Genomic DNA, 22,684 nt, shown 5'->3' with positions numbered 1-22,684 from the left:
CTCCCCCAATTTTGCTGCCCTTCTAGAGATGCCGTATGTTGCGATGGTGGGCTGATTCCCACAGAAGAGGGCTTAGGAACTGCTAGTTGTGGATTTTTTTTGCATGTAGGAAGTGGACTCATACCAGGTCAGACCATTGGTCCACCCAGCTCAGGCAGTGGTTCTGCAGGGTTTCCACTAGGGGTCTCTCCCTGCCTTACCTGGGGACACCAGGCATTGAACTTTCCATATGCAAAGCAGGTTCTCCCCTTCTGAACTATGGACTTAAACACACATCCTACGAGGTGAGGGTAGCAGGGAGAATATGTTCAGTGCTGTCTCAGCCACCGTCAGTGATGCATAGTCAGTGGGGAAGATACGCATAGGGAGAGTGAGCCTCTGGGGATGGCGTCAGCGAACCCTCAAACCCAAAGCAATTTATGATTATGGTCTGGAATTCTGTTTGTCTCAAAGAACATGAGAGCAGTAGCATCCCCCACTGATTTCAGTGAAACTTGCTTCATTGTTTAGGGTTTAGAGAGTATTAATCACTTCAGGTCAGTGTTATCTGGCTGCCAGAGATTTAGCACAGGAAATGGGAAAAGGGAGATGGATGGTAAATCTCAGTCCAAATAACCCCTTATAGTGAAATGGGTGAAATTGATGAGAGCAGGGAGGCGCATTATTCTAAAGTTGTCTTGGGTGTTGAGTAGTTTTGAGGCTGGATGTACTAAAGGGGGTGGATAGTTGGTCCCTTCCCCTTGTAGGGATGTGGAAAGAAATGAGCAAGAAAGAAATGACCTGGGCAATATATCTGCATTACCTCAGAAAGGCAAGAGGTTGAAAGTAACTGATGCATTGCCAACTGTGAGTGGAAGCCTGTGAAAGGATTTCGTCTCTACTTTCTGTGGTGGCAGAGTGGGGGGGGTGAGTGGGTGGATATTGCTGCCACCTGTTCCCTAGCAAATGGGGAGATGGGGTGTGTATGGGAAGAGGAAGGAGGAAGCTGACACCTATGGCTCCCAGGTGGCTGGGAAGCAGCTGTCCCTACTGCCATAGTAACTGGCACAAAGGGAGGTGGAACAACATGTATTTTAGCATGGATGCAAAGGCGGTAGAGCAGGGGGCTGAACAGAGGTTGTGTTAAGAGATGGTCATTGTGCTCTTACTTACTTATTTATTTCGTTTACATCCTGCCTTCTTATCCCACAAGCTCAGGGTGCTGTATATGGTTCTCTCTCCCTCATTTAATCTGCACAACTGCCCTGCAAGATAGGTTAATAATAATAATAATAATAATAATAATAATAATTAATAATTTTTATTTATACCCTGCCCTCCCCAGCCAAGGCCGGGCTCAGGGCGGCTAACAAGCAATAATAAAAACAAGTTGAATGATTACAACTTAAAAACAAAATTAAAATACAACATTAAAATATTAAAATGTAGACTCATCGCAGGAGGAGAAGGAAAAGAAAAAAGAAAGAGAGAGAGGGAATCAAATTGGCTCCAAGCCAAAGGCCAGGCGGAACAACTCTGTCTTACAGGCCCTGTGGAAAGAGATCAGATCCTGCAGGGCCCTGGTCTCATGAGACAGCGTTCCACCAGGCCAGGGCCAGAGTTGAAAAGGCCCTGGCTCTGGTTGAGGCTAATCTAACTTCCTTAGGGCCTGGGACCTTAGGTTAGGCTGAGAGGTAGTGACTGGCGCCATGGCCACCCAGTGAGCCAAGTGGGGATTTGAACCTTGGTCTCCTAGCTCCTAGTCCGACCCTCTTAACAACTGCCCCAAACTAGCCACAGTGGTGCCCCGCAAGACGAAAGCCTCGCAAGACGGAAAACCCGCTAGACGAAAGGGTTTTCCGTTTTGGAGGCGCTTCACAAAACGAATTTCCCTATGGGCTTGCTTCGCAAGACGAAAATGTCTTGCGAGTTCCTGCAGGGTTTTTTCCCTCCCCCCCCTTTTCTTAAGCCCTAAGCCGCTTATCAGCTGATCCGCTAAAAGCCGCTAAGCCGCTAATAGCGCTAATCCGCTAAGCTGTCAATGGGCTTGCTTCGCAAGACCAAAAAACCGCTATACGAAGAGCCTCACGGAACGGATTAATTTCACCTTGCGAGGCACCACTGTATCTTTTGAAAGGGCTGTAGCCAGAAGTTACTGCTCATAGTATAAGTGCCCATCCTTCTTTTTCCCTCTGGTGAACCACTGTTTGTTTTGTGCTGAAAACCTGTTTGACCAGAGGTAGCATGCAGCACCTGAAATCACAGTGCATGTCCCATGGGAAGCTCTGCCTCTCACGAATCGTGTTGGTTTTCTTAAAAACCGAATGGTTATCTGCCACCAGAACGATAAGGGAGTGTAAATCGGAAGCAATCGTTCACTCTTAAAAACTGGCACTTGGGATCATCTAGTAGAACCAATCGGCAGTATGTTGAAACTCTGCAAAATGAAATTACGTTCAGCTGACCGGCGAGCAGCCAGGATCCAAGTGCACATACCCCCTTGGCTATGATGCTCACCCTAACCTACTTCGCAGGATTGGTGCGAGGATAAAACTAGGAGGGAAGAACCACACCTGCTACCTTGAGTTCCTTGGAGGAAAGGCAGAATAGAGATGTAATCATAATAGGCAGCTTTAAAGATAGATTAGGCATGTTCACAGAGAGATTTAGGTGGCTAGCCATAATTAGCTTAAAATGGTATTCAGAGGCAGTAAACAGCTGATTTGTAAATGCTGGAGACAAAGGCACGAGGGGTGGCTCGTTTGTGAGCTTCCCTGGGGTGCACGCAGCTGATCCTGTCAAGGGCAAATTTCAGATAATCTGTTCAACAAGAACTGATTCCGTGTGGCTGGGAATTGTGTTAAGGGAAGCTGTTTAAAGTCAGTATGTGACTTTCCTACCAGCGGAGACATTTGACAGTCTCAATATCGCACCTGAGAAATGGAGACTGAGGATGAAAAATGGATCTTGAGTGAATCGAAGTGTTTTTGCTTCCCATGATGAACACGGTCTCCTCCTGTCTTGCTGCTACCTCTCATCAAACAGGTTTTGCAAGTTTTGGGAACAATACGAAAACTTGCAAAATCTGTTTACCTGCAGGGAAAGTGGGATGAGTTGTGTGCACTGTGGGCAGCAACCAAAGCCACTTGAAGTTCTAGTGCTGGGAAAACAGCAGAGAAATGGAAATACTAAAGAGAATCTCCCTTTCAAGCCATCTTCAGTTCTGGAAAAGAGCACATTGCCTGTCTCCCGTTTGAAGTGTTCTTATTACCGTAGTGGAAACTAGTTGCCCAGTCCAAGCAATATGTACAGAAGCAAACTCCTGGGAATTTCAGCTGCATGTTTAATTACATACTTAGTGCAGTCCAGCTTTTTCAAAAGCGCTCTGTAAACATGAACTTGTTAAACCTGTGAGGTTGTGGCTGGATCTTCCTGCGGTGCTGTCAATCCATGTACCGATGGAGGCAAGTCAGCGAGCCTTTGACATGGCTTTGTATCAGTGAAATGCCCCAATTTGCAACCCCTTACAATTTTCCTACCCTCTCATGACAGATTCCGCTGCTGTTCAGCTAAGACAGAATATCAAACCTGCTTATAGTACCGGGAGTGTGTCTCCTGCAGTTTACAAACCATGTCGCTTTTTCAGTCACATGCAGCTTATCGCGTCAACGATGTAAAGTTGTTATAGCAGTTAAACAGGGCAGCAAGGGCAGGACTTCTGCATATTATTTTGAATTCATGGCCTGCTGAGAGAAAACATGGAATAGGACAGAGTCACCTAGTTCCCAGTCTTTTCCACTTAGTCACTGTGGGGATGAAAGGAGGATCGGGATTTGGTTTAGTAAGGGAGCAGTCATATAAAATCCTGCCCCTCTTCGCAGTATCAACGCACAGCCCTTGTCCCTAGAGGGTTTTCCTCCCCTTTCTTTTGCCTTCTATTCTGTTTTGTTTCTCAAACCTCCCTGCAGCATGCAGCCCCTCCTGTTCATGGGCCCTATGTAACCAGATGCCTTTTCCTGTTCCTTTCAAGCTGTTGCAATGACATTTATTAATCCTGTGACCTCAGAGCAGTTCAACCAATGAGACGAGGGAACTCAGCATCAGGGGAAGACTTATTTACATACATCAAGTTGTGTGTGTGTACTTCTGTTAATATTTTTTGAGATGGGTTTTAGCAGGGGTCAGCAACCTTTTTCAGCCATGGGCCGGTCCGCCATCCCTCAGACCGTGTGGTGGGCCGGACTATATTTTAGAAAAAGTATGAACAAATTCCTATGCCCCACAAATAACCCAGAGATGCGTTTTAAATAAAATGACACATTCTACTCATGTATAAACAATCCGTGGGCTGGATTGAGAAGGCAGTTGGGCCGCATCTGGCCCACGGAGCTTAGGTTTCCTACCCCTGGGTTTTAGCCTATAATTCCCTCATAATCCTGGGTTGGGCAGGAATGGGGTTGTTGTCTGCTGTCAGAATTCAATGCCTCTGACTTCCAGTTCTTAACCCTCCAGGCGCAAGTGGCCTTTCTTCAGGGGGAAAGGAAGGGCCAAGAGAACCTCAAGACAGATCTTGTACGGAGGATAAAGATGCTGGAATACGCTTTGAAGCAGGAGAGGTGAGCTATGTCACACACCAGTGTGCCCCCCTTGTGGTGGCAGAGTGGGCACCTCTGGGTTGCTGCCGCTGCTGGGCTCTCATTTGGGGAGAGGGTGGAGTTTCCCTCATGGTGCAGTGGGGAGAGACAGTCTGGATTCTTCTTTCCGCTCCTGGTATCCTTGTGCGACAGTCGCCTCACCGTTGCATTCTGCACCCATCACCCGCTGTAAGGAACATGACACGTGCTCATTTGCTCCCGGTGTTTTGCTCCTAAGCTTTTCTTCTGCTTCTTCCAGGTCAAAGTACCACAAGCTGAAATTTGGCACTGAACTGAACCAGGGGGAAAAGAAAGCAGATATGTCAGAACCAGGTATTGTGCTCCCCGCCCCACCCTCGGGTGTCCGGGCATCTGCTCACTTGCACCTGTGATGTTCCTTTATCCTTCGCTGAGCCACCTGCCAGGGCCTAAACAGGTGCTTCCACTGTTGTTCCCCTGGAATGGCAATGACATCCTCTCACAATGAGAGACATCCAGGAACCTGCTCCTGCAGTTGTCTTCTGATGTGTCCACTGCTCTTTTAGGTTCAGGCGGCTGGTGAATGAGAGCAGGGCATTCCTACTTAAGTAGTATCTTGCACAGACTCCTTCACCTTCCAGACATTCCAGGCTATGTCCAGTGAAATCTTACTCTTCCAACTTTTGGAGCTTGGATTTCTTCCATTGTTTGTTTGCTGTCTGGAAGTTGCCACAGGTGCCAAAACAAATGGAAGGGCAGACCATAAGTATTTAAATAAATGTTGAGGCCGGTGCTTCGTTAGCAATTGACTCCCTTTTGCATTGAGGGGAAGGAGGAAAAGGGAGGAGGGTAGATTCAGGGAAGTGGCTCTAGCTCAGTGGCAAAGCTCAGGCTTGGCTTTGCATACTGAAGTTCACTCCCTGGCTGTCCTCTCAGACTCTGTGCATAGGTAAAGCTATCAATAAATAATTTAATTAAAGCATTTTTAACCCTCTCTCTAGCCAAAGATAGTCCCACAGTGGCCTTCAGATCAGTTAAGAATACGAGACAATCCCTGCCTTCAGGCTGTCAGTTGAAAAGACACTGCACAAAATGGCAAAGGGATTGGAAGGAGGAAAATAGTTATTGTTTAAAAGGCATAGCAAATCTGGGAGAGAAAAACCTTCCTGAGGCCCTGGAGCTGTCCTAGTGGCAGTCAGAGGAGACGGAGCTGGCCTGCATGGGCCAAAAGATCAGAAAACCTGGAAGAGGAGGGGAAATTTGCTCTCCTTGACCGCTGGAAGACTTTCCTAGTCCCGCTCTAGGCCGTCCATATGGTTTGAGTTTTTCTGGGTTTTTAAATAGCAAATTCTGGCCTTGCCATTTGCAAGGCTGAGAACATACTACAGAGGCCCGTTCGCAACATGCAAAGAGTGCAACCCGTAGCGGCACGTCTGCGCACACATGGGTTGCAATTTGCCGCTTCTGCACATGCGCGTGATGTCATTTTGTGCTTCTGCGCATGCGCGAGCAGCGAAACCCAGAAGTAACCTTTTCCGGAACTTCCGGGTTGCCACGGGACATAACCTGAAAGAACGTAACATGAAGCAAACGTAACGTAACTGTAGTTTCCTTGTCAGCTGCTGATGGAAAGCTTTCCTCCTTTCGTCCCTAGTCTCCAATGGGCCAGCGGAACCGATCTCGTTGGAGAGCAACCAGTTCATGTGGAAGGAAGGGCGCCAACTCCTCCGCCAGTGAGTAGGGACTGAGCTCCTGGGGGTGAGCAAAGAGGCCCTGCTCTGTTGGCGGCCTCCCTCTAAGGCAGGCTTGTCCCGGGGCCTGCCAAGTTGCTCAGCCCTATACTGAAGGCCCCTTTTGATCGGCCTCCCCAGGTATCTGGAGGAAGTGGGCTACACGGACACCATCCTAGACATGCGATCCAAGCGAGTCCGCTCTCTGCTCGGCCGCTGCTCCATGGAACTGAACGGTGCTGCCGAGCCCAGCGGCCTGGGGACTGGGCCTGCGCCGGGACCTGCTGGGCTGAATGGGGGCGAGTCCCTTCTCGTCAAGCAGATAGAGGAGCAGATCAAAAGGTACGTTATCAGTCACTTTGGCCATGGGGCAGCGAGGAAGAGAAGCTTCTCCATGTGCCTTGCCCCCCCCCTTCACAGCAGAGGGCCACCTTGACCCTCTGTCTACCCTCTGGGAGCCACACGCCTAGAGTATGCATGCCCAATTGTAACTTCCCCCCCCCTTTTAAAATACAGTTTTTAGTGGGGGAGGGTTTTCACAGAAAACCTTCTGGCTCACAGAGGATCTGTGGTCAGTGATTAATTTTTTTAAACGGCACATTTTTCAGGACCACAAAAAACCTTTTGGCATCACAGCAGAGGAAATATAAGAGCAGCAAAAAAAAAGGCAATGTTTACATTTTTCAAAAGAAGCAGCACATTGGGGGGTGGATTCAGCCTTCGAATGAGCCACTCCTGCTGCACTGGGTGTGATTGTTCTATCTGGTGCTCACCCTTGCTTCTCTCCTTGGCAAATGTCCTGAAGGAACGAACTGTGGTCCAAGCTCTGGAAGGGCAGGTACAGTTCTGCTGCAGGCCTTACTGGTGTCTTCTGTATTACAGTGGTGCCTCGCAAGACGAAATTAATCCGTTCCGTGAGGCTCTTCGTATAGCAGTTTTTTCGTCTTGCGAAGCAAGCCCATTGACAGTTTAGCGGATTAGCGCTATTAGCGGTTTAGCGGCTTTTAGCGATCAGCTGATAAGCGGCTTAGCGGCTTAGGAAAAGGGGAAAAAAGGGGGGGAAACCCGCAGGAACTCGCAAGACATTTTCGTCTTGCGAAGCAAGCCCATAGGAAGCGCCTCCAAAACGGAAAACCCTTTTGTCTAGCGAGTTTTCCGTCTTGCGAGGCGTTCATCTTGCGGGGCACCACTGTATATCGCTGCTCTGATTGCCAGCGCAGGGTACATAGGACTTTCACCATAGAGCTGCAAGGAGGGGATGGCGCCCGTATCTACATTCATTGAGGGTCATGGCCAGTGTTCTTTTTTCAGAGTTTGCATTTTTTTTAACCAGATGTTCAGACTTTGCATTACTCTAATATTTTCCTACTTCCGTGGTCTGTGGCTAGCAGTAGGGAATGAAACACCCATGGGATGTACAGAGGAGACCTTTCGAAGAGCTGGTTCCTTAAGGCCAGGGGATGAGACTGGGCTGGCAGTCGTCCCTGTACAGGACAAATGGTGTAGTGCTGGAGCCTGTGGAAGGGACTTTTCAGTGGTGGCCCCTCATCTGTATTTTTTTTATGAAAGCGTGTGAAGATGCACCCTTTTTGCCAGGCTTTTGGATGAGGGAAATTTGTCAGCTTGCATTTATTAACAGTTGGATGCAGCTGTTTCAATTCTGAGTTGTATTTGTGTCTTGTTGTTGTTGTTGTTTGGTAGTTACGTTGTTCAATATGCCGTAAACCTCCCTGTGGCCTCTTGCGAAAGGTGGGAAATAAATAAATAAAATAAAAACCCTGGTCAGGGAAGGTTGTGCATAGCCTTGTGCTGTGGAGGTCCATAAAGTCATAAGTGACTGTGCTGATGGCTGTCAGTAGATCCAGGAACGGATCTACAAAAATCAGATTAGAGGAGGGAGTGTGAATATATATCCAGCCTGTTTTGGAGCTGACTTCATACTCCCCATACAACAATTTTCTGCTTCTTTTCTCCTGATAATGAGCATGCTGTTGTCGAACCTAAAGCAATACAAGGGGGAGCCTTAGTCCTACAGAGGCAAATCGAAGACTATAAGTTGAGGCCCTTTATGATGGAAACTAGAAAAAGTCAGACTGAAGATCGGAGCCTGGCCTGGACTGGAAAAGGAAAGTTGGAAAGATCCCTCTATGCAGGGATTAACTGACTTTTGGAATATGGACTTGGGTCAGGAGGAGATTGGAGCTCGGGGGGCCTTTGGAGTTGGAGGAATATTGAAATATGCCCTGAAATACTTTATGGATCCCAGCTTTAATTGTGGAAATCTGGCTGACCTGTCGAGAGGGAGTGGAGGTGTTGTTGGATTGGAGTTTCCTCGAGATCTGCTCTTTAGCATCAGAGAATATGAAGAAGAACTGCAGAAGGGATGTGGAAAAGAGTTAAGAGCCTCGGACATAAGATCTCCAGGTTGATGGACTGTATGGAGTGGACGGAAGTGTCTGTCAGAGTCCGAGACCGGGGAGAGGAGATGGTGGAAGAAGATTGGAGGATTTAAAGTCTATATATAGAAATATTGTAAAATCAATGAGTGACAGGAAAACGTTGGAATGAATTTTTATGGCCTTAGTAGAAATGCTATAAGGAGTTAAGCTTAAGTATATTAATTTTAATGGAAATAAGATTAAAAATATGTTAAGACTAATGGATGAAAGGAGGAAAGGTAAAGTTACATTATATTAAGATAAATTATAGGATAAAAATTGGGAAGGATGAAAAGGATTTGCTGAAATAGCTAACCGAACTAGAATACAAAAAAGGGAGGTGTGAGGAGGTCACTGAAACAAGTAAAAGAAAGTTAATAACATTGAAAGTATTAGATGTGTTTTTGTTTTGTTTTTTCTTCTTCTTTTTTAATTGTTTTTGTTTTATTTTTGTTATGTATATGTAAAAAAAGAGAAAGATAACGAGCATGCTTTTTTGTCTTCACATGAGGCAACCCTAGACCCCAACGTCTGTTGTTCTTCCTTACCCTTCTTACTCGCAGGAATGCTGGGAAGGAGGCAAAGGACCGGACCGGCGGCTCCGTGATGGAGAAGATTCCCTTCTTGCAGGGCTGCGAGGAAGAAGACGACAGTGATGAGGAGAAGGACTTGGAAAGCCTGCCCCTGGAGACACAGCGGCAACACAAGAAGCAGCGAGTAAAGGTATCCTCCACTCCATGAAACTAGCAAAGAGATGGAGGACTTAGTTTAGCATCATGGAGGCAAGGGGGCTGAGCTTAGGTTTCTTGAAGGGAATTGGTGTGTTTTTTAGCAATATAGAACAGGGCAGGGAGTCAGAATCATAGAATTGCATAGTTGAGAGGGGCCCTTGAGAGCCATCTAGTTCAACCCCCTACAATGCAGGAATATGCACCCATCCTATACGGGGATCGGACCTGCAACCTTAGTGTTATCAGCATCATGCTCTAACCAACTGAGCTATCTGCAGCTGCAAATATTTTATTTACAGTGGTACCTCGGGTTAAATACGCTTCAGGTTACAGACGCTTCAGGTTACAGACTCCACTAACCCAGAAATAGTGCTTCAGATTAAGAACTTTGCTTCAGGATGAGAACAGAAATTGTGCTCTGGTGGCGCAGCAGCAGCAGGAGGTCCCATTAGCTAAAGTGGTGCTTCAGGTTAAGAACAGTTTCAGGTTAAGTACGGACCTCCGGAACGAATTAAGTACTTAACCTGAGGTATCACTGTATTTCTTAAACTTTTTAGCTTAGTTCTCCAAGTGACTTTCAGCAATTTATATATCACGTGTGTGTGTGTGTGTGTGTGTGTGTGTGTGTTTATGTATGTGCATATGTACCCACACGCCCACAGAGTATAAGAAAAGGGGGTGTCGTACAATGCAGCAAACTATTGTTTAATATAACATTCATGGAAACAAACAAGCATTAACTATGCTCAAATAATAAACAGAGAATACTCCCACCCACTAATACTCCCCTTATAACCTACCCCCCCCACCCAGAAGTCTAGTATCAGGCCAGCTATTCCAAATCAGCATACTCCTCCAGGGATGGTCCGTCATCTCTCCTTTTTGTGGGAAGCAGGAGCAAGGCAAAACAGGCGTTTGGATTGTAGCTTCTATCCCCGGCTCTGCCAGGGCAGTGAAATCTCATCCATTAGTCCATTGGTTTCCCCCCTTTAGGCTTGTGGCTCCCATTCACAGTTGAGGCTGTTGTGTTGGCATTTTGCCACACTTAAAATACTCTTTATTATTGTATTCAAGTTGAAAAAGCAAAGTGTAAATCCTCTCCTGCCAGTCTTTGCCCAGTGACATGCCCACAAAGGACTTGTAAGTCATAGAATCGTAGAGTTGGAAGAGACCACAAGGGCCATCGAGTCCAACCCCCTGCCAAGCAGGAAACACCATCAGAGCACTCCTGACATATGGTTGTCAAGCCTCTGCTTAAAGACCTCCAAAGAAGGAGACTCCACCACACTCCTTGGCAGCAAATTCCACTGTCAAACAGCTCTTACTGTCAGGAAGTTCTTCCTAATGTTTAGGTGGAATCTTCTTTCTTGTAGTTTGGATCCATTGCTCCGTGTCCACTTCTCTGGAGCAGCAGAAAAGTCCACAGTGGTCTCAGGAATCTCTTTGTTAGGAACGGTGGGCCTGGGGGTTGGGCCTTTTCATTCTGTGCTTCCCCCCCAGCTACTGTTCTGAGGACACAAAGGGACATGAATACCTACAAAACCCACCTGCAGTAGGCCAAAAACTGGCCCGGTCATGCTCCTTAGTTTCAGGCAGGGAGGTTCTCTTGTCGGGCTGGTGCTTGCCCATGCAGATGTGGCCACAATGCACATCCAAGCTTTGATTTGCCCCTGTCCCTCTCGGCAGCTCACCAACAAGCCCCTGATGCCAGAAGTGGAGGATGAAGACGACGACGAGGACTCCGAGGATGCACTGAGCGAGTTCGACTTCCTTGGCTCGGGGGAGAACGGCGAGGGGTCCGGGGACATGCGACGAGCCGGAGATGGCAATGAACTTGGTAGTTACAGAGCTGCATCTAAGTTTCCTCTGCATCTGAAATGCCCCCTTGGCTGCATGGGGGTTTCCTGATTAATTCCTCCTGATTGTGTCTCAGTCAGCTATTGGGGTGGAGATGTGGGGGGAAACGCCTGGGCACTTTTACCGCGATTGACCAACGTTCAGCAGCTGGGTCATCTTGGCTGCTGTGTGTTGGCCAGAGGCTGGTTTGACCTTCTCTTCTCCAACTCCCCCCCCCCCTGCAGAAAGCCGCCGGGTGAAGCTCCAGGGCATGCTAGCCGACCTCCAAGATGTGGATGGGCTTCCCCCGAAACCTTCCATGCCGGCAGCCATCTCCAGTCAACCCAGATCTCACGAAGGTGCAAAGGCTTGGTTTGTCCTTTATGCCCCGCCCCCTTTCCTTTGGGCTTTGTTTTTTGATTTTATTAAATTCGTCCAACATTATCACAGCACCATGCAGGTCAAGAAATACCCCACCCCTAACCCAGAAACTGGTGTTCGGGCAATGCATGCAAAATAACAACCAAACAAGTTATTATCCCAGGCTGCTATTTGTATAGAAAGCAACGAACATTTTAAGTTACCCAGTGAAAGTTTTATAATGTGTGGGGAAGTCCTCTACTTTCAGTTTTAGCCTTGTGGGTAATAAAGTCGTGCCATTCAGTCTGCTTCAAGCCTTGTGCCAATTTTATTTTATTTTAATTTTCCCACAAGCGCTGTTTGCCACACTTCCCTGTTGCCGTCCAAAACAACCTACACCCTGCCCCGTTTCCTTTGTCCTGTAGCTGGGCGTTGCCACACTCGTAAGCTTTCCTCTCCCCTCCCCGGAACAGGTTCCCTGGGCTTCTCCTCGGATGTTTTTATAATGGACACCATTGGTGGAGGAGAGGTCAGTCTGGGAGACCTCGCGGACTTGACCGTCACCAACGACAATGAGCTAAGTTGCGATGTGAGTTGCGATGTGAGTTCCGAGACTCGTCGGTTTCCATTCCCGCCCCCTGCTGCCTCCTCAAGCCCTCTTCTGCTCCTCTGGCTATTGCCACGGGGGCAGCCTGAGCTGGGAAATCTTCCATGAGTGGGAGGTGGTGAGGAAGCAGCTCTGTAGCAGCGGGGGAGGTTCAGGCTGGGGAGGGGCACCTGACTAAGCAGCCCCTCTATTCTTTCTCCTCCTCCTCTCCTCCACCCCTGCCTCAGCTCTCGGACAGCAAAGATGCCTTTAAGAAGACGTGGAACCCCAAGTTCACCCTACGGAGTCACTACGATGGCATCCGGGCCTTGGTCTTCCATCACTCCGAGTCCGCGCTGGTCACCGCCTCGGAGGACGGCACGCTGAAGCTGTGGAACCTCCAGAAGACGGTGGCCACCAAAAAGTGAGCTCAGGGAGGACCTACTGTCTTTAGAGCTGGAAAAAGGCACACCAAGAACTCAGGCCAATATAAGTTTCAGTAGTGGGAGCGGTCCCCACTCGCAAATCAATATCCAATTGTAACAAAAACTAATCCATTCAAAAGTATGTATTCTGACAAGGATTACAAACTCAAATAGAGATTACAAACTCTAACTCATAAGGATATGTATATCCAATTATGGATCAGAAACCAGTAAGTTCATGTTAGTCCATAGTCAGATTCGACGTGAATGTCTTAGTTTCAATCATTGAGCAGAAGTCAATTATGGATCAGAAACCATTGACTACTGATTTGCGAGTAGGGGCCACTCCCACTATTGAAACTTATATTGCCCTGAGTTCTTGGTGTGCTTTTTTTCTTGGCATATTTAATAACAAGAACTCCAACTTATTTAATGTCTTTAGAGCTGGAGCTAGCTGGCTCCCTCCCTGGAGAAGGGCAAGGTGGCTTAGCATGCCTCCGATCGCCAGTTACTGAGGAGTAGCGGCAGGGAAGGGTCCTTGCCCTTGCAGGCTTCCTGTAGTCATCTGGTTGGTGACTGTGGGAAATGCGATGCTGGAGGAGGTCGCTCTGTGGTCCGGCCCAGCAGGTCTCTCATTACAGGGAAGAAACTGCTTTAGGCATTTCTGTGTGCCAGATGGATGCCCGTTTTTTGTCTCCGCCTGCCATGGCTCCCAGTCAAGGAATGCTGTAGGGCTGTGGAGAGTTGTACAGTCTTTTAACCCTCCCATTTCCCAGAGTTCTTGTGGGGATAGGGGAGAGATGGGATCCACAAAGTGGTTTAAACTTGTAGCGTCCCTGTGGGAGAGATGCCCCCAGGAGATGAATCGTGCATTGCAAAAGGTTGGACTAGATCGCCCCCGGGGGGTCCCTTCCAACTCCCTCCAAATCTGTTACCATTATTATTAATAAAATTTGTATTCCGCCCTTTATCCATAGACCTCAGGGCAGTTCACAACGTAAAAATACAAAATGCATAATAAAAACAAGAACGAAAAGAAAGGAATAACCCCTAGTGATAGATTCTGTGAATCTGTATGAGGAAAGCATACAAAAATAACCAGTCACAGGCAATGAAAAGAGCTGCGACACAAGGAGAGTTGGAGCCCCCAACCTTCCCTTGGCTTCAGTTCAACCCCCGAAAGCCGGAAGTCAGTAGTGCTTCCCCAAATCTTTGAAAAGAAACCCCTAGAGCTCTCCCTCTCCCATTCCCTTTGGTTCTGCATCCTTGTCTATGGGACTGTGTGCATTTGCTGTTTTTGCAAAATATGACGCTGCCTTGTAGCAAGTCGGGGCACTGGTTCATCTCACTTCCTAGTGACTGGCAGCACTTGCCTGGGAAGAGAATTTTGCTCAGCTCTGCTACGCGAGGCCCCTTGATTGGAGCTGTCAGGGCCTCCTGCACCACACCTTGCAGGTATCTTCCCATCCACTCCCCAAAGTCAGAGGTTTTGAAATAACTACACTAGGTTCCCCACCCCACGCACAGAGCTTAGGGTAGTGAACATGACACTCTCCTGTTTTTATCACTACAGTGGCCTTAAGGTGTGTGTGTGGGGGGGGGGAGAATCACAGCCCTCCAGGGGGTTGGACTCGATGGCCCTTGTGGTCTCTTCCAACTCTATGATTCTATAAACTGGTAATCTGAAAGGAATGCTACTGAGAGTTGCACGTAAGCTCAGCCTACAAGTGAGAAAAGCAAAGGTGACATGTAGATGTGTAGGCCACCCATCTGACTCTTTTGTTATCCCTCTTTGCTGTTACAGGAATGCAGCGCTTGACGTGGAGCCAGTCTATGCATTCAGGGCACACAGGTGTGTATAGGAGTCGAGCAGGCGCAAGGGGAAGGCATTGATCCCTAGCTAACCTGTCAGCTGCACTAAAGCCTGTTGGATTCCCCCTGGTGGGTGTCGGGGGAGCATTAGTGGGTACAGCCCCACCCTCGTTCCTTCCGCTCCTTCTCATGCACCCGTTGCTGTTCCCTGCTAGGGGCCCGGTACTTTCTGTTGCCATGGGCTGCGACAGCGAATATTGCTACAGTGGAGGCGCAGACACGAGGATCCGTTGCTGGAGGATCCCGGAACTTGGCATGGACCCCTACGATGGCTATGGTAGGGACAGGCAAGGGCTGCCCCAACTCTGCTGCATCTTGTCTCCTTGCTTGCATTCTTTGATCAGTGACATTACATGGACAGGATTTGGGGGTGCCTCGCCGCACCCTGCAAGTTTAAAATGGGGGATCAGGTTGGGTGGGGTGGCAGTATTGCTGACTGCTGGTTTTTGCAAGGCTGGAGCCTCCACAAACTATTCACTGCCGAGTTGCGACGGTAACTCCCTGCACGTTTTGCTTCTTGGAGGGCAGAGCGTTTGTGGGGTCTGGCCTTCTCGTGTGCATGGACCAGGAAGCAAAGCTCATGCTCTTCTCTATCCCTTGCCTTCCATTTGGCCAGAGGGCTAAATCCAATGCACCTATTGTGGTGACGCACGCAGAGAGAGCTTCCCCAGTTGTGGAGCTCCATCCCAGCACAGGGAGGCTCACCTGGCGCCTGCTCTGGCACGGGCATTTAAAGTTTCCAGGCTCTCTCTCTTTTATTTATGTTACTTGGATGTTTGCTACATGATGCTCCTGCTTTTGAGCGTCGGGTTCTGTTTGCAGTTCTATTAGCCTCCCCTGCAAATACACGTGTCGAAGGGGGAAATATTAAATGCATGAAATAAATAACTTTGTTTGGGCCTTGGCTCTGAAGTATATGTGATGATCTAGGCCATCTGTCACTGCTGCGCGAAGCTTGAAAGGGAGGCAGGCAGCGCTAGGTTTTGCTTTTGTTCTTGTTCCTGGCCCAGACCCAAGTGTGCTCGGCAACGTCTTGGACGGACACACAGACGCCGTTTGGGGCCTGGCCTTCAGCCCCTCGAAGAACCGCTTGGCTTCGTGCTCTGCAGATGGCACGGTGAGGATATGGGACCCCAGCAGCAGCAACTCCTCCTGCCTCAGCACCTACACTGCGGACAGTGGTGAGCCTCTGCCTCTTTTTGATCACGCTGGGCCCTTGGATCCTGCCGAAGGGCTTCTCATTCGTTCGTGGTGTGAACTTGCTCTGCCCTTCCCTCTCAAGCTCAGACCCCAAAGTGTTGCTGCTAACCTTTAAAGCCCTAAATGGCCTCGGTCCAGTATACCTGAAGGAGTGTCTCCACCTCCATCGTTCTACCCGGACACTGAGGTCCAGTGCCGAGGGCCTTCTGGCGGTTCCCTTACTGCGAGAAGCCAAGTTACAGGGAACCAGGCAGAGGGCCTTCTCGGGAGTGGCACCCGCCCTGTGGAATGCCTCCCACCAGATTTCAAAGAGAAAAGCAACTACCAGACTTTTAGAAGACGTCTGAAGGCAGCCCTGTTTAGGGAAGCTTTTAATGTTTAATAGGGAGGGATGCAGGTGGCACTGTGGGTTAAACCACAGAGCCTAGGACTTGCCGATCAGAAGGTCGGCGGTTCGAATCCCCACGACGGGGTGAGCTGTTGCTCGGTCCCTGCTTCTGCCAATCTAGCAGTTCGAAAGCACATCAAAGTGCAAGTAGATAAATAGGTACCCCTCTGGCGGGAAGGTAAGCGGCGTTTCCGTGCGCTGCTCTGCTTCGCCAGAAGCGGCTTAGTCATGCTGGCCACATGACCCGGAAACTGTACGCCAGCTCCCTCGGCCAATAAAGCGAGATGAGCACCGCAACCCCACAGTCGGCCACGACTGGACCTAATGGTCAGGGGTCCCTTTACCTTTATTTTAATATTCTGATGGAAGCTGCCCAGAGTGGCTGGAGAAACCCAGCCAGATGGGTGGGGTATAAATAAATAATAATAATAATAATAATAATAATAATAATAATTATTATTATTATTATTACTATGGCGCTCAATCTCTCGTAGCAGCTAGAAGTTAATAACATCTGGAGCACTGAAAACCTCACATACCCTCAGCAGATAATTCAGGGCTTCTCCAAAAAGGGAGGGATAAAGGTGCAGTGGCTCAGAGAAGAGTCAAAACAAAGATTAGAGATATATAAATCCTCAAGGTTAGGTGGAGCTTCATCAACTCTGTGCAGTATGGCTTGGGCAGAGCAACTTCCAGTTCTCTCCAAATCCTTCCGACTGCTGTGGTCACCCTTGGACCATAGCCAGAACCCAGTGCCCAGATGCTTGTCTCTACCATCTTCTGCAGAGAACGGAATCCCTACCTCCATCACCTTCTCCGGTACCGACCCTGCACACGTCGTGGCAGCCTTCCAGACAGGATGCACGGTTCTTTATGATGTGGAAGCCAACTGCTCTGTCCTGACCCTGGAATCCAGGCCAGCCAGCGGTGAGTTGGGGATGAGAGTGGGGTGGGGCTAGCAAAAAAAAAAGTGTAAACATAACAAGAACAGAGAATCAAAAATGTTAACCATAAAGCATGACAACATAAAAGGACAAAATTACAACGACAACAACAACAACAACAACAAGAAGGCACCACAGCTCCAAAGGGATAATAAAGCATTGGCTCATACAAAGATTCCCTTTATAAATAAAAATGATGTAGAAAAATAAAAGTCTTCTCCATCTGTGAGTTTCTGCCATTATTGAGAATAAAATGCAGAGAATACTTTACAAAACACATACATAAAATACATACCTGGACTTGTTTCGATTAATGTCTGCAGGAGACTTTGTGGATATTTAAGTTATAATTAGAAAAATCTTAATAATTATTCATAAAGGAAACAGTTTATAAGAAGTAAATAAGGAGGCCAGATACAGGATAACGGAAGTCTTTTATTTGGTTGTTTGTATTGTTGTACGTTATGCTCACTGTATGTTATGTTCACGTCTAATGAAGGTGGATTTGTATATTGGGGGGTGGGGGGTTTGTGTTATGTTGTAAATAAAATTCCAATAAAATTTTTAAAAAAGAAATTAAAAAAAGAAGAGAATAAAGGTTCTGTTTAGTCTGAAAAGAGTCAGACACCTGCATATATTGGTGGCATTTCTGTTCTCTTGCACAAAGTGGGACATTTCCCCAAGCAGGAGTGTCATCCTAGCGAGTTAGATTGGGTTGCTTAGGACCAGGGGTTATGATGATAAACCAGCAACAGCGTTTACAGGTCCCTTGTTTAGAGGCTCCCCAAGAGTGGGTTTGTTTCTTGCTGGGTTGTAGTTTGGTGTGTGTGTGTGTGTGTTTGTTACCATTGGAATACTGTGTACACAATTTCAAGGTAACATTACACTTCATTTCCACTTTATCTCACATGGGGCTCGAACCCACAACCCTGAGATTAAGAAGCTCACGCTCTACCGACTGAGCTCTTGCTGGGGTGTAGCTGTGGACAGGACAGAGGTGGGGTAGGCCTGGAGGTCTCTGAGGAATCTAGAAGAGGGTAGAGGGCGAAAACCAAAGTGCCTCGACAAAATTCAGAGAAGATAAAATTTTGGAATTGGAACTGTGCTATAAGGGGCTTTTGGGTCCAAGAAGAGAAGGTGCTGGGAGTGAAATGTGCTTGCTGTGAATTTTATTTCCACTGACAAGTGAAATACATAAAGTGATTGTAGCATTAGCTAAGTGAATGAGTTTGGGTTGGTTAAGTTTACAAATGAGCCGAAGCAAAAAAAAAATTTAGGTGTAATTGTGTGCATAATCTTGGGAACAGCACCCCCTCCTGAGTCATCGAAGGAGGAATGCATCTGTTACATTGTACTTTTATTTTTATTTTTTAAATTTAGAACTTTGTCCAGTTAATTCCGGGCGCATATTTGTGTCAAGCCAAAATAAATAAATCATTCATACAATGCAGCTTTGTGCTGGCTTAGGCTGATGGGAATTGTATTCCAAAAACCTCTGGAAGGCCCCAGGTGTGGGAATGGCTGGTATAATGTTTAGTCTGTTTAAAAACTTGGCAGAAATAAGTAACATATGGCACCTGGCCCTCACATTCTCTTTCAGGGTCTCTCGAGTGCAAATTCAGCGAAAGTTTGAGGCTGCCTCCTTAGAGAACTTTCTCCTTTTCCACATCTCCGCTCCTATCCAAGCAAAGGTTTGCTTGTCCGAGGACTGTCCTTAAACTCTCCTTTCTTCCTCTCTGAACAGGATCCAGTCAGATCAACCAAGTTGTGAGCCACCCAACCCAGCCGATCACTATCACAGCCCATGACGACCGAGGGATCCGCTTCCTGGACAATCGCACAGGTGGGGCTGTTGTTTGGGGGCCAGAATGGATGAGTTGGCAAAAACCTGTAACCTCTGCCTCCTTCGCAATGATTGGAAGAGCACTTGCTTCTCAAACACAGTTTTAAGTCAGCAGGTTTCCTCTGAACACGATTTTCCAAATAACCCAGGAATGGGAGTTGCGTACATATCTACATTTTGTAACTCAGGGAAAATGTTCTCCTCTCTGTGCAGGGAAAGCTGTGCACTCCATGGTGGCACACCTAGATGCTGTTACCTGTCTCGCTGTAGATCCCAACGGAGTGTTCCTTATATCAGGAAGTAAGTGCTGCCTCCTCCATCTCCATATGTGTTGTTGTCGCTTAGTCATGTCCAACTCTTTGTGACCCCCTGGACCAGAGCACGCCAGGCACTCCTGTCTTCCACTGCCTCCCGCAGTTTGGTCAAACTCATGCTGGTAGCTTCAAGAACACTGTCCCGCCATCTCGTCCTCTGTCGTCCCCTTCCCCTTGTGCCCTCCATCTTTCCCAGCATCAGGGTCTTTTCCAGGGAGTCTTCTCTTCTCATGAGGTGGCCAAAGTATTGGAGCCTCAGCTTCAGGATCTGTCCTTCCAGTGAGCACTCAGGGCTAATTTCCTTAAGAATGAATGCGTTTGATCTTCTTGCAGTCCATGGGACTCTCAAGAGTCTCCTCCAGCACCATAATTCAAAAGCATCCATTCTTCTGCGATCAGCCTTTTTACTGGGAGCTTTCTCTGACATTGAATGAATCCCGTAACCTTACTTAGGCAAAGCTTTTATGTGCACAGTAGAACCCCAGTCTGCAAGGTGCCCCCTACCCCCAGTGGCAGAGCAGAATGTCAGGCTCCTCCCGTGAATTTACTCAGTTTTATTCTAGAAAGTCTTGACCTTGGCATCAGGAACTGGCAGCTGCTGGGTTTTAATCCATCCTTTGTGAAGGGCGTGAGTTGGCCTTCCAATCTCACCCCTTAAAGGTGCAAATTCAGGTCTATAAATGTCGCGGAGCCAGCCAGTCAGTAAATCACGCCGTTTTCAATGCTGGGGTTAATATTCTATCAGCAAAACATGATCTTCACAGCTTGGACAGGCTTTCAGGCCTCATGAGCACAGCAGTTCATGCCCTGTGGGTCTTACTCCATGAAACTAGTTGCTGAAATTCCCCACTTCCCCACAGCCTATTTCTCCTCCTCCTCAGGGCATCTGTCCAGCAACCGGAGACTTTGCCTGCACACACAGACTGTCTTTGCTCCTCCTTTTTCATAGCTCTTTCTGGGAGTCGGGGAGGGGAGGGGAGCCTGCCACATCAGGAGGGGGAGACCAGTGTGATTCTTCACCAGCCTGAACTCATCTCTGCCTCTTGGCCTCCCTCCTCTGCCTCTGATTCTGGACTGCTCTCTGCCACAGACTCTCCCAGCTCACTAAGCCCTGTCGCCTCTCCAGCTTCCAATACTTCCTCCTCCCAGTCTTCTCCCTCTGATCACTCATCATCACCCCACCGTCATTCCCCAGGCTCTTGAACCTCTTCCCTGGGGGGTTGCCCAGCCAGCTCCTCCCACCACTCTCCTGTGACCTCCCAGTCCCTGTGGCCCTGGGACTTGGGCAACTGGCCCAGTTTGAGTGCTTGTGTGATGGACGGGCCTTTAGTCCGACACCCTATTTCCTCGCCGAAGTGGCTTCGCACCATCCCCTCCTTCGACAGCTTAGAGGTCTGCCGGTACCTTTGGCAATCTTCACAGAACTTTAATGGATGCCATCAATTTGATTTGAATTAATTTTATAATGAAATGATTTTAGAATGTTGTACTATTTTATTGTTGTTAGCCGCCCTGAGCCCGGCTTCGGCTGGGGAGAGTGGGATATAAATAAAATTTATTATTATTATTATTATTATTATTATTATTATTATTATTATTATTACCCCATAACTAAGCCTCGTGCGTGCCTGGGCACGTGGGCTTCCTTGCTTAACCCCCCTGGCCCTTCCGCCTCTCCTAGGCCACGACTGCTCCCTCCGGCTGTGGAACCTCGACAACAAGACCTGCACGCAGGAGATCACAGCTCACCGCAAGAAGCACGAAGAGGCCATCCACGACGTGGCCTTCCATCCCAGCAAGGCCCTGATTGCCAGCGCTGGGGCCGATGCCCTTGCCAAGGTCTTTGTATGAAAAGAGGGCGGGGCCTACAGGTAAGGCATGCCCGGGGGGCAGGGCTGGGCTGGAGGAAGCAGCCTTGTGGGGCCCGGCCTTGCACCCCCTTGTCATTTCATAGTGCCTCTCTCTTTCTTTCCGCCCCAACAGGTGCGTCCCCAGGAGCCCCCTCTTTTCTCGTTCCCCTTGTCCTTTCTTTCTTTCTCTGGCCCAGCCAGTGGTGCTAACAACTCTTCTCTTCGCCACGGGCCCCTCCTGCCATCCCCACCCAAGCTCAGGACTGACCCCTGCTGGACAGCGGTGGCCGGGGCATTGCAACTGGGGGAAGAGGCAGCTGCTTCCCTGACCTTGGGACTCACCTTCACCAGCAGTGAAACAGTTTTCCCGCTCCTTTCAAGGTCGTCTGGTTTTTCTTTCCCAGCTCAGGGAGCGGAAACGTTTTTCCCAGTTGGTTGGGAGCGGGGAGAGGGCACAGGCCTGGACTGGGATGCTCTGCTGTGTCTGGGAAGGGCTTTTCTGGCAAGCTCTGCCTCCTTGCCATCTTGGGCAAGGGTTTTCGAAACCTCCCCTCCTGCCGCCTTGGACCTGTGACTTCTTTTCGACGTTGGAACTCCTTTGGGTTCCTCCTGGTGTGTGGAAAGGACACACAGCAGCGTTCCTGACCAGAGCAGCTCTGGACCAAGCAACTTTCTCTCTCTCCTGGCCAAGATCCCTCGTCCGAAGCCAAAAGAGGAGCGAGACGCAAGCAGAAGGGCACCCACCCACTACTCTCGCACCAGCCAGTTGCAGCCACAAAAGGCTTTCACACTGCTTCGCTAACTATTAAAGACTTCTTTGGGGGGGGGGCGGCAAATCACATGCCAGCTGTGTGTGGTTCAGCAGGTTCTCCCCCCATCCCTCGTACTTCCTTCAATTTCACATTCCCCCTGCCCTTTCCTGACTCCAAACGCACAGGTGACGAGGACTTCTCGCCATTAACGCTCCCCACGTAGGCGGACCCAGCAGAGGAGCAATGGGCCAGGAGGGGAGGGCACGTGAAGTCCTTCCTTCTCTGCCCCCTGTTGCTTTCAGATACTGTAGACGCGAGGCCACAGGTAAGAGGAGGGGGGAGAGGCAAAAGGAGACAGAAGGAAAAGACCGCAGGTAAGCAAACAGGGATGGTTGGGCAGGAGTCGTGTCGATTTGGGAAGCCAGCCAGTTGTCGCCCGCAGGCCGGACAGGGGCCAGTGGGCCCATAGTTGCTGACGCTCATTCAGGGAAGAGAAACTTTGTGTCTGTGAATGTGGGCGGAGGGTCTGGGGGGGGGGGGATGAAGGAGCCAGAGAAAGGGGAGCAGAAGGATGAGCCATGGGGCGGGGGTTAGTTTCTGGTTAAATTAGGAAGTGGGGGGGGTGGCCAAGGGAGGCCCCCCGCTCTGTGACAACCTGAATCGCCTTGTTTAAGCTGGGCAGGATTTTTGAGCCTGATCCTGTGGAGGATCTAACATTCGGATTGCTCACACTCTGAGCAAGAGGTGGACAGGTTCTATTAACCACTCAATGAAGCAGTCTGGTCTGTTGGGTAACTGGCAGTTCCCCAATTCACCCTTTTTT

General features: G+C 48.7%; 1 protein-coding gene across 1 annotated transcript in view; it reads left to right on the top strand.

Annotated features, from left to right (window-relative positions):
• The window catches only part of STRN4 (striatin 4), a gene marked incomplete at its 5' end in the record, with an annotated part of 24,853 nt that extends 2,169 nt beyond the window's left edge, over positions 1 to 22,684 (top strand). Inside the window, 17 exons of the mRNA XM_079985374.1 lie at positions 4,492 to 4,595; positions 4,873 to 4,946; positions 6,247 to 6,325; positions 6,464 to 6,664; positions 9,324 to 9,483; positions 11,178 to 11,328; positions 11,573 to 11,686; positions 12,161 to 12,276; positions 12,522 to 12,697; positions 14,503 to 14,550; positions 14,726 to 14,847; positions 15,581 to 15,751; positions 16,945 to 17,085; positions 18,847 to 18,945; positions 19,159 to 19,245; positions 20,941 to 21,130; positions 21,243 to 22,684. Of these exons, the coding sequence (XP_079841500.1) occupies positions 4,492 to 4,595; positions 4,873 to 4,946; positions 6,247 to 6,325; positions 6,464 to 6,664; positions 9,324 to 9,483; positions 11,178 to 11,328; positions 11,573 to 11,686; positions 12,161 to 12,276; positions 12,522 to 12,697; positions 14,503 to 14,550; positions 14,726 to 14,847; positions 15,581 to 15,751; positions 16,945 to 17,085; positions 18,847 to 18,945; positions 19,159 to 19,245; positions 20,941 to 21,110 (2,013 nt within the window). The 3' untranslated portion in view covers positions 21,111 to 21,130; positions 21,243 to 22,684. The remainder of the gene's footprint in view (positions 1 to 4,491; positions 4,596 to 4,872; positions 4,947 to 6,246; positions 6,326 to 6,463; positions 6,665 to 9,323; positions 9,484 to 11,177; positions 11,329 to 11,572; positions 11,687 to 12,160; positions 12,277 to 12,521; positions 12,698 to 14,502; positions 14,551 to 14,725; positions 14,848 to 15,580; positions 15,752 to 16,944; positions 17,086 to 18,846; positions 18,946 to 19,158; positions 19,246 to 20,940; positions 21,131 to 21,242) is intronic.

The sequence above is a fragment of the Podarcis cretensis genome (assembly GCF_951804945.1).
Source record: "Podarcis cretensis genome assembly, chromosome: 8".
Classification (NCBI taxonomy): Eukaryota; Metazoa; Chordata; class Lepidosauria; order Squamata; family Lacertidae; genus Podarcis; species Podarcis cretensis.
The sequence above is the reverse complement of the archived record's forward strand: the minus strand, read 5'-3'. Positions and strand labels throughout refer to the sequence as shown.